This window comes from Enoplosus armatus, chromosome 12, assembly GCF_043641665.1.
Source record: "Enoplosus armatus isolate fEnoArm2 chromosome 12, fEnoArm2.hap1, whole genome shotgun sequence".
NCBI classification, from domain to species: Eukaryota; Metazoa; Chordata; class Actinopteri; order Centrarchiformes; family Enoplosidae; genus Enoplosus; species Enoplosus armatus.
In genome coordinates, this window is record NC_092191.1 from 2,052,665 (window position 1) to 2,067,477 (window position 14,813).

The window sequence follows — 14,813 nt, forward strand, 5'->3', positions numbered from 1 at the left end:
TTATCTTACACACACACACACACACACATAATATTGTCCTTCCCCCAACACTAACTCAAAACATACCTGAAGCATTAGTCGACCATTAGCTCTTCTTAAAGATTTATATTGGGGCTGTTTGGCTCATTATGGGCTAATTAACATGTCTACATCTGTCCTGGAAGAACAAACAGCTGGATGCGTCTGTGAAATACCTCCAGAAGCATTTAAACCTAAACTAAACTATACATTTATGGTTAGGTATTTGAGAGGTCTATTTTGACATTGGGATCAGTCTGTGTGACATTAAGCTCTCAACTAAAGGTCCACTTACTAACTTTTATCGTATCCATTCACTGATGACCTGAGACGCAGCTGAAACCTCAAAAAAAAAAGAATATATATAATGTTAAATTGTACTTACCTGATGAAGCTGTTTTCAATAATAATAAAACAATAATACCCATTCACATTTGCCTAAATGTTAGCCAGGTCTCCTTAACATGAAGGATATTTTAGGCACTAACCAAATATAACAGGAGAGCCTAATCCTTGTAATATCCTGTTCCACAAACAGCTGATAATAAGCCTTCAAACACATGGATCTGTTGCTTTCTTCCATCAATGGAAAGATTGTTTAGTTACCTGTCCTTATGCGCAGGTAATTTACACAAAGATCACCAGTTTTAGAGCACCAGAGGGAACCTTCAAGGAACAGATAGAAGCAAACGATCACAGTCCTGCACGGGTTGTTAGCTGGTTAGAAGGGTGGAAACCGGAGGGTCACGGGAATAAAATGTATGGAAGGGACTTTCCCATTCATGGTAACACTCAACCATGGAGGAGGAAGCAGTCAAACCATGAGGACCTTCATGAAAAGTCTGTTTGCTGCAGAGTTGCATCTGCACTTCATGTCAGACCAGAACATGTTAATGACAAACTGAATGTATTAAAGTTAGCTGGGTTTAATTCAGCTGCGTGTTTATCAGTCGAGGAGACCTGCCTCGAGTCAAGGTGGCGTGAATATACTGTTTGTTTGTGTCTCTTATTTTGTTGTTTGGACGGTATCCATGGCAACAAGGTCATCAGGTGCCCCGGGAAAGGACGTGTCTGTGGACATGTTTGGGCACCTTCGAGGATTTTTACTCTTTTATATCTCTGACTGAGGTTTATTCAAAGATTCAATCATTAACGTCACATGTTGTCAACCGAAGCTTAATGAGCTTCATTTTAACCTAATCACAGTGAGACGCATTCCTCTGAGACGCACACACACACACACACACACACACACACAGAGCTGTCCCAAAGCTTTTACAGTATCACATGAGCCTTAGTCAAGCTGGAGTCATGTGGCTGCATGTATCCTCAAAGAGGCCTACACAGCTACAGACTCACTGACACAGGACAGATCAACACAGCCAGGACGACATCTGGGGAAGATAACTTGAATCTTTCGTACAAGACAAACTCTGCTCGTGTGAGTGGTTCCTGCACGTAGTGTGACCGCAGAAGTGAACATGCAGTTTGTCTTTTAACCTGAGGATCGAACCTCAATACTGTTTTGGTATTTTAGTTCTTCTATGGCTGCTTGTACGTACATTTTAAAAGGTTGTAGGAACATTTCAAACATTACCCAGCCCACCTTTACTGCCTAACTGAGTAGAGAGTGCACTGCATGGTGGGGACCACCCTCACCAGCTGACCCACTCTGATACAACTGTATAGCCGCTGTAGGTATTTTCAGTAGGTCTAACAATGATTTTGATTTTGCTGTCTCACATCATAGATATGCACACCATCTGTACATTTGGCAGAAATACACGAGTTGTTCAACAATGCCATCCCCCACTTTGCCATAAATACATGAATACATCAATCCATTTGCAATTATCATATAAGGATGTCCGATGTCCGATGTGTGTGCTGCTGTCTGTTTAAGCGTGTAATAAACGTACACTTTGGGAGTGTGTGTGTGTGTGTGACGGGGTGTTTTCTCTTCTCTCATCCTGTTTGTGAGGAAATGGAGACGTCTCCCTCCTAAGTTTAATTCTGCCCTGTGGAGCTCACCGGTGATTTATGTTACATACATTCCACAGACGCTTGAACTCTCCACTTCAAGTTATGATTTATAAACTTCATTGTACTTGTTACATAAGCTCTGCAGTATTTATACCTTTGTGCTGCGTGTCAGTATGTGCTGATTTCTTCTTTCTTTCTTTCCTCTGTCTGTGGCTCCGAGTCTGTAGGTATCCCATACGGAGCACATGCTACCCTGCACCCAGCGTGCTCTCGGGCAATCAATTGCAAATGTTTCCCCAAAAGTAAGCAGGTGAGGTTAACAGCATCATCACTTATAGCTGAGCCCCACCTGGAGATGCTCAGTGAGGTAGAGCTGGTGAAAAAACTGAACGTGGGTCAAGAGATCTGCTGTCGATAAATCAACACATGCCTCTGACATGTTAGCAACTGGCCAAAGAAATCCAAACGCAATCTGACTGATCCTGTATGTGGTGACACCACTCATCATCCAAGGCGGAGGCAGAAGCCTTACACTGAGTTTGGAATACAAAAGCGCCTGACGTTTATTACACCTACAGAAGAAGTTCATGTTTTAAAGTCCAGTTTTTTGTTTTGGGTGTTTAAGAAAAACACAAATTCTGCCATGTGTCAAGGAACAAGCGCCTTTAAGTTTTTGGTACAGACTTTCTTCTTTTCTCATGAACTGACTGTCAATCACTATGTGCATTTTAACACAGATCCAATTGCATATTTAATTTCTTTAATTAGTAAGAAATACTGTATTTTAGGAGATTTGGAGGTAACGTGTCCTCAGAGTGCTGAGAATTGCTGGCTGAAATATCAAATGTGCCCTTTTCTTCCATGATTTGCCACAGGATGAAACAACAGGTCTGGATTTGCATCCTGGAGTTTACGAGAGAGCACAAAAACAGAGATGCAATCAGCACAAAAACAGACAGGAAGTAATGAGAGGCAAAGCAAAAACAACAGGAGTCTCCACTAGAAATGAAAGAGAGGAGCGTCGTAAAGAATCACATCTCTGATAGAACAATAATACAGAGGTATTTCTCATCTAATGTCTGTCGCTGTGAGAAGTTTAGTTTGAGCTGACAGGAGCAGCACAGACGCTTTCTTCATCTTGCATTCCTTACATCCCTGTGTGGCTATATTCAACTGTTTCGTGCTGTAAGTGACACACTGTGCAGGGCAGGACAGGACGGCAGATGAATGAATGATAACAGAGGCTACAGGGGAGAGGGGGGGGGGTAACCTGGGGAGCCATCCCTCTCTCCCTCTTCCCTTCTTTCTCTGGGAAGTAAACTTGGACAGTGAAAACAGGAAGTAGGGCCTACCGTGTGACTCAAACACACTGCCGCTAATATTAGACTCACACACACACACACACACACAGCCCTGCCCCCGTTTCCTTCAGTCCACAGAGAGGACACCCCTCTACTACAGGCCGCAGGGAAACAGGGTCAAGAAGAGAGCAGGCCTGAGCTCTTCCTCTGTTCTGTCCGTACGAGAGTTTACAGAGGCTCAGGAAACCAGCGTGGACCGCAGTGAAAATGTTGACGTGCCTTTGAGCAAGACAACAAACCACCACCAGGTCCAGGATCAACGCAGGGGGCCTTTCAGATCTTTTACTTAAGCAAGAGTAGAAATACCACTGTGTGTACTTCTACATATTTATCCTATTATTGTTTGCACAGTAATGTTAATGTTGTAGCTGGTTGAGGTGGAGCTAATTACAACAACTTTACACTCTTCTGGGTTGTTCAGTCTATGAAAATGCATCTTATTCTATGAACTTCATTTGTTTTGTATGTAACTGGTAACTAAGTCAAATAAATGTAGTGGAATATAAACTATATTTTCCTCAAGAAGTAGAACAAATAGCAAGTAAACAACAAGTAGCTCCAAATTTGACTTATTAAAAGTACTGAGTTTCAGTAGATTAGGGATGAACAATTATTGTATAACAAAAATATTGAATTTCATTGTTTGTTAGAGATCGCAGACCTGGATCTGAAATCCTTTATCATATATATATATATATATATGTATGTATATTTAGTGCTTTTAATCATTTAAGTTACATAATTAAAATTGTAGCTCAATTATAAGTTTTGTATAATAGCGTTTGTTCTTCGTCGAGCGGTCAGCCCAGCAGGAAAACATCCTGTTGAACAGGGAAGCACGCGCTCAAAGTATCAGTGTCAGTGCAAGACGCTGTTCTTGTGCTTTGACCTTTCTGGTGCATAAATGTCTTTGCACGAGAACAAACGCTTAATTAGAATCTGCAGTGAGACAGTGGAGTGCTCTACATTCCTCAGATGACTACAGTACAGTAGCTGCTACAGTGACGGGGGGGTCCGGGGGTTGGGGGGGGGGGGTCCCTTATTAACATGAGACGTGTCACGCTTTTAAGTTAAAGCTGAACTTGCGTTTCCTCTCTCTCGGTAGACTTTTTCTTTCCTGTCAGCTCCAGCAGCTGAACCAGATCGTTGACACTTTTACCCACAGGACGACCACACAGTAATCTGGCTTTGTCACAGTTGCAACACCACAGTAACAGTGTTACAACCACAGCTGGGAACAAGAAAGCTGACAGAGAGACCAGTGATGCTAAAGACTGGAGATTCATCTCAGCTGTTTGTTTAGTCCACCATTACTTACCACGATATCACTTTGTAATATTGTCTGCAGCTCATGATTATGGTCATTTTGTACTAATTTATCAATACAGTATGATTTGACTAACAGTTTAACCTCTAAAATATGAAAATAATAATTATAATAATTATCACCAGCTCCCAGAGCCCAAAGTCAGGATTTCAAAGAGCTCCAAACCATAAACAGACATTTCCAATTAGACCCAACATTCCTCACATTTGAGGAGCTGGAACCAGTAAATTTTTGGCATTTTGCTTTGAAAAAATCACTTAATTATTTCTCTTATTTCTCTGCCAACTGACTCATTGATTAATGAACTTATTGTTTCAGCATGTTTGTGGTCATAACCGAATGTGACGTGATTACAAGTGTCGGCGTATAAAACTACACGGACTGATTTAATTAAGACTAAAACTTAAGAACTAAAAATCATTAGAAGCTGCTATACTTTGGAAATAAACAGATTAAGAATGAAAAAATGATGTTGATATATTTCTGCTGCAGCCCAGTTAGACTGGAGTTTCCGTCCCTGAGCTGGGCTGAAACTGGGCCAATAATATACGGCAGATAACAAGGAGTCAGTTTCATTCTGCAGGTAGAAAAAGGATCCGATGGCAACATATTTGCTGTACATTAGGGATGGGACTCACCAGAGACACCATGTTATCATGACGTGATGATATTGCAATTTTAAACATTTTGCGACATGAGTATTGGGATAACATATATTGCGAAATATTACCTTTTTTCAACTGCAACTTATGTCACATAGTCCATCGACCACCAGACAAGTCTATGCTCTGTATCTCTCTATCTATGCTGCCTGTGCTCAAACCACCGAGCCAAAAGAGAAAACACACATGAATGATTTGTTATTGTAACATCTGTAAAGTAAACACGCTGTCTGCAAACATCTCTGACCGACTGGTCCAACAGATCACAGCCACAACAGCACCAATACACCTGAGAGAGAGGGGGGGGGGGGGGGGGGTACAGATAGAGGCTCACTGTTTCTACCTTTTAACAAAACAACCAGTGTGTGTGAAGCATCTCTTTTCAGCCGAGTGTGACAACGTGGGTTGTGTGTCGAGAGGGACGCACTTGTGTGCAGACCACTTAGTCTGATGAACTTTAATTGGAATCAACTATGAGAGGAGCTGTGACTGTGAATATCACTGAACAAAACAAATGATCTCTATTCTCATCAGCTTCCATCTGACCCCCCTCCCACCCCCCACCCCCATCTGCATGACACATTCATCCTGCTTTATATTTACAGCATCTTCGCTCCAGTTCCCCTGACATTTATTCCCGGTTTACCTGTGTTGAGTCGAAAACAAAGACTGTTCTTAGCTGCTGTGGACTAATTTTAGCCCAGACCTCCCTGGAGCAGAGTTAGTCCTGACCTGCTAGGCTGATCTTAGCTGTGTGCTATCTTGGAAAATATAATAAAGATATGGTTACAGTATAATTAAGGTCTTAATACTGTTAGTCTCAGGGTAACTGAAAAACCACTTTTGTAATTGTGACACATGTTCACTGACGGATTATACGAGTTAAAAACATAATGTAATCCAGTTTCGACAGTCGCATAGATTTTTATACCATACTGAAAGAGTTATAAACCAGTGGCTGTTTGAAATGGTAGAAAACAATGCAAACTTCTACGAAAACACAGTGACGAGATGTGATGTAAAGTAGACGTGATTTATGGGCTAAAACATGCCAAACTATTTATTTCTGCATTAAGACTGTACGACTGATTCTATGAAAACTGCTATTTTGAGACATTTGTTCATACTTTCATACATGAACATTTAAACATATCTAGGACTTAGGACTCCATAAACATGCATATTTGTAAAATCAGCACAGAGAGATCAAACACCCCCACACGTCCCTCATTCAGCCATTCAAACACCCTCTCTGTCTTGTTCTCGTCTCTCCCTCCTCTCACTCGCTGCCTGTCCCGGCTTCTCTCTTTAATGACAAGTTCTAACAAGGCGGCCGCCTACACATGAAGTCGCTGTTCAGAAGAGAGCAGAAATTCCTGTTCAGCTCCCCTTGAGAAAGCCCTTCAGTCAAAGTTAAGGTCACTGCAGCTGGGGGGTTTGGGGAGGGCTTCAGATTATCCTTTTGCTCATCCTATCGTTTGGTTCTTGATTGCTGTTATTTAATTAGAGAACACATTACATTTTGATGTGCGCAGCAACGTCTCTGTTAGGATGTCTACTGATGAACGTATTTAAGCATTTACACAGTGCTGGGTATCAATTCAAACGTTGAATGCCACGGACACATTTCAGTTGGTACCAAGAGAGTATTTGATTTGAACTTTGATGCTATGTCTTGCGTATGAGTATGCTTCTCCCATCCATTAGGCAAATTAAAGTTCACTGCAAGAGGACAATCTTTACTTCCAATGACGATTCTGTGAAGTGTGACTATTGGATGTTGGCAATCATCCCACTGTGTCCGTGTTTTTATTCTTTTGTCAGTTCAGCCCAAATGCTGTCATTTCATTAAGTCAGCTTCCAATTACAAACCATTTCACACCCACTTTCATATCGTTGCATATTGTTATTCAAGCGTGCTTGAACGCTGAGTTCAAATCTCTGGGATGTGGATTCACTATTGGCTGTGTGTGTGTGTGTGTGTGTGTGTGTGTGTGTGTGTGTGTGGTTGACTAACAATGTGACTGGCTTGGCTGGTATCATTTTCCGCTGAGGGTGACTGACATCAGGCCGTGTACAGGCTTGCAGGGGAACACTGACATTTTGATTTTTCGTCTGGTGTTAGGTGTTTTTTTGAACTACCAGATGCTTGTCACGACACGGGTTTAAGGTTTCTGTTCACACGCTCTTGTTAACTGAAATATCTGCTTCACAAAGTTCCAACAAATACCAGCTGATGCTTCTATCTCCAAGCCAATATAGTGTAAATACCTGCAGATTCAGCGAGAACACATCAGTGTCACATAAACCTTCGTAGCTGAAAGACTGTTTTGCATCTTGAGAAAATGACTAAATAGTCCCAAAATTCAACATGCTGTGGTGTTACTTCCTTTAACATGGATAATGAGACCATTGTGTGCTCCATTGCTGGGCCACTCTGTGTAGTTCTCTAAGAATACAGAGTTTGTCTGTGCTAAAAAGATTAAAGGAGAGAGGGGAGAGTTATCAGATGAGAGGGAGTGTAAAAATGGGTGTGAAACCAGCGGCCAGAGGCACAAACAACACATGAGAACAGCTGGTGAAGCATTCAGGTGCAGTAGTATTTATACTGTGCCCTTCGGAAACCTTTTTCCTGTCTAAAATCCAAATTAACAGCATCAAATGAACAGAGTCAGTACAGCTGAACATTTCTACTTACTCCAATATCTTTTTGTCAATTAATCAATAAACTATTTAGTCTATTAAATGCCAAGCACAGAGAGGCTACAATGTTCGGGATTTTTATTTGAAAACTTGAAACGACTCAATACAATTGATTTTCTGACACTCTGAACACATTTTATTTTGCTCCTTTCAAGATGAGTGCCCTTATTGAAAGGTGCTAAGACAACAGCGTCGACCCCGAGTTTATAGCACCTTTGGTCATTTCCACATTAAATGAGGAGAGCCACGTTGCTCCGGGATAACACGAAAGCAAACACGGCGTTGTGTGAAGGGGAGAAAGGGAGAACTTGTGCTATATGATAAATGAAATACGATAACAATGTGCTGATTAACTGTAACCACCTTCCCTGTGGGTCTCTGTTGTCACAGACAGGTGGGCAGAGCAACACTGTGCACAGCTCACCTGGAAAAGTTCAGAACATAAACTACAGCTGAGTCACCTGCACTGAATATAAAGTATTCTCCGTTTACATACTGAAACGTCAGGATTCTTTATTTAGACAATGTCTATACTAAAGCACTGCCATGAAGCACTGGAGAAAACACTGTGCACATTATGATTTGTGGTCCTCGTGACTTTGTACGTAACTTTATCATCATTCTCCAAAACAGACGACGTGTTCCTTTAAGTCTCTCATATTTGCAAGGATAAAAAAGATAAACGTCTTTTGTATGAGAATTTAGCAGACACAAATCTGCCTGCAACATAGTTTGAACCCAAAAATAACACACAAATCAAGTCTTGTATTCAGAAGCACGGTTTTACAATCTGGTTTTGGGCCAAGTGATTCTCCATCAACCTAATGGGTAAAATTTAGTTGCGTTCATATTATCAGCAGGAGCGCTCTGTCAGCCCCCTTCGCCATATCATCATAGATATATGATCTTTTTACAGTGAGATATTCTTATTTAAAAAATGAGAGACAACATCCTGAACAGACCGAGTCTCCCTGGACGTCTAAGTGGAAGAACCAGACGTCAGACTCCACAGACTGGATCCATGCTGAACTTCCAAACGTTGCTCTCCCTCATGTATTCCTATTTTCCTTGATCTCCTTTAACACATCGAAGGGAAAGTGAAGTCCAAACTGTGAGAAGCAAAGCCAACTATCTTTGGAGACAAAACTACATATCTTCTTCTGAAATAGGTGTCTCACCGAAGCCAGGAGATAATCTCCCACACCGAGTTCTTCTGAAGGTTGTATCCTCTTCGTTCCAACCTGTTACCATCACAATAAAACATCAAACCTCTGAACTTCAGGAGACGACAACAAGCTAAAGTGAAGATGAATTGAATGCTAGCTTAGTGCTTAGCAGCAGCTAACATTAGCACACTAATGTTAAGTTTGTGCAGTTTTGTCTTTTTGACAACAAACCTTTATTTCTGTCTTTAAATCAGATAATAATAATTAAAGCTTCGCCCCATCAGTGGCAGGAGTGAGGAAGAAATCCTGCAAAATCTTTGATTTTTACAGCACATGGTTTGACTTTAATGGAAGTCATCGCCTCTCTGCCCGCGTAAACGCTGCTTTGTTACTTTACGCCAGCCTTATTCGTCGCAAACAAGACTGCCATCCAACCAGCATGTTGGTATCTTCAATAAAATCCTAAATTTCATGAAAGCCTGAGTCACTGAAATGTCCAGGTCCTGTATCAGAGCTGGACGCAGAGTGTAGGTGCACTGCTTTGTGGGATGGGGTTTGAGGAGAGCCTTTTCTCAGTAGCTTACATTAGCATTACTCACTGGGAAACTACACTGGCTGTTCAGTTCCCTCCAGGTGATGTCAAGCTTCTCTTTGTCTCAGATGACATAATGCATGATGCAGCTTAAGTCAAGGCATGTTCAACCCAGAGCGCCCCTGGGCGCACCTTGAAACGTGCTCCTTCAAACACAGGGTGCAAAGCTCCGAGGAGACAAATCAAAAAATAACTTTATTCCAGTGAATGAAAACAGATCAGACAGAGATTTTAACTACTTAAGGCTTACACTGTAATGTCTAGGAGGTTTGGCAGGTGTCAACTCGACACACTCTCTTTTCACCAGAACTAGTTGACAGTTTCACCAGGCTTTGCTATAGTAAGCTAATACAGTCCCAGATATAAGACTTAACACGCTCATATGATAATTAAACCCAGCAGAACGTCAGTGACCACTACGAGTCGCTGTCAACTAAATCTTCAGTCAAGAACTGAGTCTTTACTGTCCAGACATGAAGCGTCACACAGCTCCTGCAGCCCTGACCGTCCGACACGTCTCCCGATGTACCATCTTGAAAGATTTCCACCGTGAGGAATACGCTACGGAGCTGTGCTTTCTTTTCTCCATCCTGTTTCATCATCTTCCTCTCTTTCATCTTCTTCTCTCTCTCTCTCTCTCTCTCTCTCTCTAATGGACCTGATGGCCTCATCAATAATACACTCAAACATCCGTCTGCTTCAGCAGCTTCAGGCAACAATGAACAGCTTCTTCATGCCGCTGTGTGTGTGTGTGTGTGTGTGTGTATCATGCATGTGGCCTAACCACACCCACCCTCGCCTCTTTTGTAGCTCTGCTGTGGGTCAAAGGTCACAGGATCTATACTGTGTGTGTGTGTGTGTGCAGTGACTCATGCTGTGCATCTGCAAAACTGTGTTGCAGGATGTTTGCTTTGCAGAAATCATGTGTAAATATTAAATAACATTGGTTTTCACAGTTCAATAAAGCTGATGTATCACTCTGTATGTTGGTGTGTGGTGGAAGACTAAAGACTCATAACTGCCCACAGACCCAAGTGATGGAGCCTTTCAGCATCTCTTCAGTTCATTGTTTTGGTTTCACAGCCCACAACTTTACCATTATGTGATAACCTGCTGAACATAGTGGAATTTTTTTTTTTGGCTCTCTGTCTTATAGAGTATAAATGTTGCTTTAAAGAAGCCCGTTCAGCTTACAAAGGAATAATTATGAGACGTTAATGTCAAATTTATGATCTATGGAGTCAATGATGTGAGACTGTAAGTCAATATAAAGAGATATTACATCGCACCATGTCTCAATGAGTCGAGAAACTAACAGAATAGCTCATAAAACGACTTGTTTTGAGCATTGCTGTAATAATATTTCCCCCCAGCAGGACCGGGTTCCCATACAGAACATATTCCCTCCTGGTAATTGTTTACTCTTAAGCTTTTGAATGCAGGACTTTTCTTTGTGATGGAGAAGTGCTGAAACCATCCACAGCAAATGAATCCACCATTTAGGAGATTCGTAGTTTATGGAGGTAAAGTTCAAAACTTTCGGTGGTTCCAGCCTCTCAGATGGCTGGAAGGCCCCAGACCCTCAAGGCCCCAGACCCTCAAGGGCCCAGAAAGCATCAGGTTCTCAGGTCTCAATCTGAGTCATTTCACATTTGTTTTGAAGTACGTGCCCACTAACATACAATATTAACTAAGGTGAGTCCTGCATCATTAGATAATGTTGTGGATCATTAGTTTATATGCTGCTCAGATGGAGCATATTCCTACAGTATTTCCCCTGAGCCCCCCCCCCCTAACAGTTTATTCTGCCCACACTCAGATTTGGGAATTTGGAGATGGTCTTTGAAATATATTTGGCTTTTACACTGTTGGTCAGCCAAAACAAGCTATTTGAAACCGTCTCTGTGAAACTGGTCGGTATGTTAGTGGGTGAGGGGTTTGGGTACAGCCCCACTGTGGGAGCTTCAGGGTGTCACATCACTGCCTTACCCAGTCCTCGAAGTGCTTGCTGCCGTTGTGCAGGATGTCCTCGAACTGGATGATGCAGTTGGCCACGAAGTCGTCGTAGCCGATGGGCGCGTCGTGGAAGACGGACAGCTCGATCCTGCGGCCGTCGTGGACCTCCGTGGTGAACTCATCGTTCCACGCGGGGCTGTTGTTCTTCTGCTTGGTGGAGGTCTGGCCCACGCGGGAGTCGTCCACGTTCAGTGCGATGTACGTGTCCAGGAGGAAGGTCTGGGTCTTGGGGCCGACGGCGTGACGCAGGGACCAAGCCGTCGGTTTGAGGTCCAGAGCCTCGCGGATCTTGATCTTCAGCTGCCCGTTGAAGATCACCATGTTGGTGAAACGGTCCCAGCAGTTGATCCTTGACCGTGTTTACAGTGAGGCCACCCCACCTCTGTCCCCCACCACTCCAAACAATTCACTCCTGTAACGGGTTGAATAGCGGCTCTGTTCAACCGGTGGTCCTCCGGGCGGACGCTGGAAGTCCTTCCAGTTGAATATGACGGAGAAAACGCAGAACACGAAGCCTCTAACAGATGTACTTGGTCTGAATTGGGTTTCGGTCTTTCTTTAAAACGTCTACACTTGTCGGATGTGTTGCAGATTCCCAGAAAAATAAACTGCAGCAGCAGAGACGCGAGCGTGAAGCGGGGACGCGTTCCTCAGAAGTGCGCGGAAGAAACATGGACAGCTACCAGCCGCGAGTCAGCGCAGAGGCCCCACATGAGAGTCTGTCTGTCTGTCATGCCTTTTACCCCCCAGGCATTAAACAGCTCCGCTAGCTGCAGCAGGACAGCCGGGAAGCACTCGCCCGTGTTGCATTGCACCGTGCGGTGGGTGGGGGGCTCCAGATGCCTGCTGGCTGTCGCCGCGGCGCATCGGGGATGTTCGAGCCGGACCGCTGCGACTAACAACCGCAGCAGGGGCGGAGAGGGGGGGCAGATTCAGGCGGTAGGTGAGTGGGTATGTTGGGGTTCCAGCTGCTCGGCGCACGGCCTGCTTTCAGCCACTGCTGTTGATCTGAACTTCCCGTGGACAGACCTCGGGCTGCCTCCCCCCGACGCTGCTCTCAGTCTGCGTCTCTCTCTGCTGCAGGAAATGCGAAAAACACGTCAGAATTCTCGGAGGCTGGTGTGACAGACGGGGGAGTACGACGCAACCCAGACTGGGGAGGTGTTTAGGAGCAGCTGGGCTGGGGAGATGAGAGGAGAGGGGGGGTGGGGGCGGCCCGGCGGGGTAAATATAGGAGTGGAGGAATAAAACGCTTTACATTCCGCCAAGGTGCCCTTGAGCAAGGCTCTTCTTAACCGATCGGTGGGGCCGCAGAGAAGCCCGCGCAGAGCTGCACACCTCCGCAGCTCCTCACGCCGCAGGAAAAGAGGTGCGAAGTGCATTTTGCTGCAACACGAAGCCCATCGATCCGATGAATTAAGGCCAACTTGACAAAAGATGGGACACCGGGGGATGAATGTTGGGATATGTGAGGCATGCCTGGAATTTCAAAGAGATGACTGCATGTCATACTGTTTATGAGCCACATGGCCATGCTGTGTGCAGCACTGTTTATACACTGACTGCAGAAAATCAGTTCTTAAATCCACTATTATCCCTGAAATGATGCCATACAAGGCAGAGGGCAGACGTATGGAGCTTGTAATCCCTGGTGGGGAGGCTTGAGGACCATAAGCAACATGTAGGACTTCTCCTCTGTGATGATGTGGGATGAGAGTCTGCACCTGTGGATGGATTGATTGGAAGATTGGATTCTTCACCAGCAATTTCATAAATGTCGAAAAATAAAGTCATGAGTCTTCACAGCTCATGTTAGAAATACTGCATGTCCACTTTCTTTAAGCTACACTACTGGAGAATAAATGTTTCCAGTGCTCACCAGGGTTAAATGAAATGGTCTGCGTTCAAGGGGCCAGACAGCATGTGACATGGCAGACACCAGAGCAATCTGATTTTCCACATTTTTCTGCACAGACAAATGCTTTATGTATATAATAGAGACACATGGACCACATACATGAAACTGTGTGCTTCTCTAGTGGCACAAATGGCAACATGTGCTTTATTTGTAAAGCCAGTCTTACTTGAAACAATATTAGATGAAGCTGAAGGTTCCCGTGTGCACAGGAATGAGTCTTAGTGACATTAGAGCAGGGACATACTGTACCTGACAGACTCAGTACAAGGCCAATAGCAATTCACTAATCACACAAAGGAGCAGGCGCATTCATCTGCATTCAAGCAGTGTGTACAACACATCGTGCAGAGTGTCTAACAGAGAGTGAACACACTCATCATTTAACAACATGTTATCAAGGCCCCATTCAAGCCAAACAGAACACCTTTTCACAGCAAAGCACACTGTATAGTCCTGCACATCACTTATTTATTAGTCAAGAGTCCACCACCTTTAATATAAATGACCATCTATGTCTCTGTCTCCTGATTTTGCTTTAAAACTTGGCTGTACACAGTTTTTACACGTCCATGATCACAAAACGCATTACCAGATTTCTGTAAAACCCCTGGATCCCAGCATGTTGTTTTAAACATTTAAAAAAATGCCATTATAGACTGAGAAAATCTAAAAACTGCAGCTAAAAAGTCTATTTGAGATGTAGACTATTTTACTTGACATATTAGAATTAAAAACACAAGTGAGGAGAGCACTGATATACTGTGGGTGCACTCCTAATAACTGTATGAGGGAAATGTTGAAAAACACTGTACATTATGTCAGACAGATGCAAGGATGAATATGACGTCACACCCAATAGTTCCAGTACAATTCAGCACGTTTACACCTTCAACACTGCTGCCCCCTCCTGGTGATTGTTTGCTATTTCAAGCTGAAACCAACTCCTGCAAAATGGTCAAAAAGGCACAGTTTCAAATTTCAGTGATGTGAAAAATCATGGACACGCTGCAGCATAAATGTCACCTCCAGAGTCGCATGATAACACAAAGGTTTCTGTTTGAAAATGC

The 14,813-nt window shown here is 43.5% G+C and overlaps 1 protein-coding gene across 5 annotated transcripts in view; it reads right to left on the reverse strand.

Annotated features, from left to right (window-relative positions):
- Window positions 1-12,182, reverse strand: part of LOC139294723 (protein kinase C epsilon type-like) — a 59,235-nt gene extending 47,053 nt beyond the window's left edge. For all 5 annotated transcript variants that reach the window (XM_070916656.1, XM_070916655.1, XM_070916659.1 and 2 more), the window contains exon 1: window positions 11,802-12,182. In XM_070916656.1, the coding sequence (XP_070772757.1) occupies window positions 11,802-12,149 (348 nt within the window). In that variant the 5' untranslated portion in view covers window positions 12,150-12,182. The remainder of the gene's footprint in view (window positions 1-11,801) is intronic.
- Between the last annotated feature and the right edge of the window lie 2,631 nt (window positions 12,183-14,813).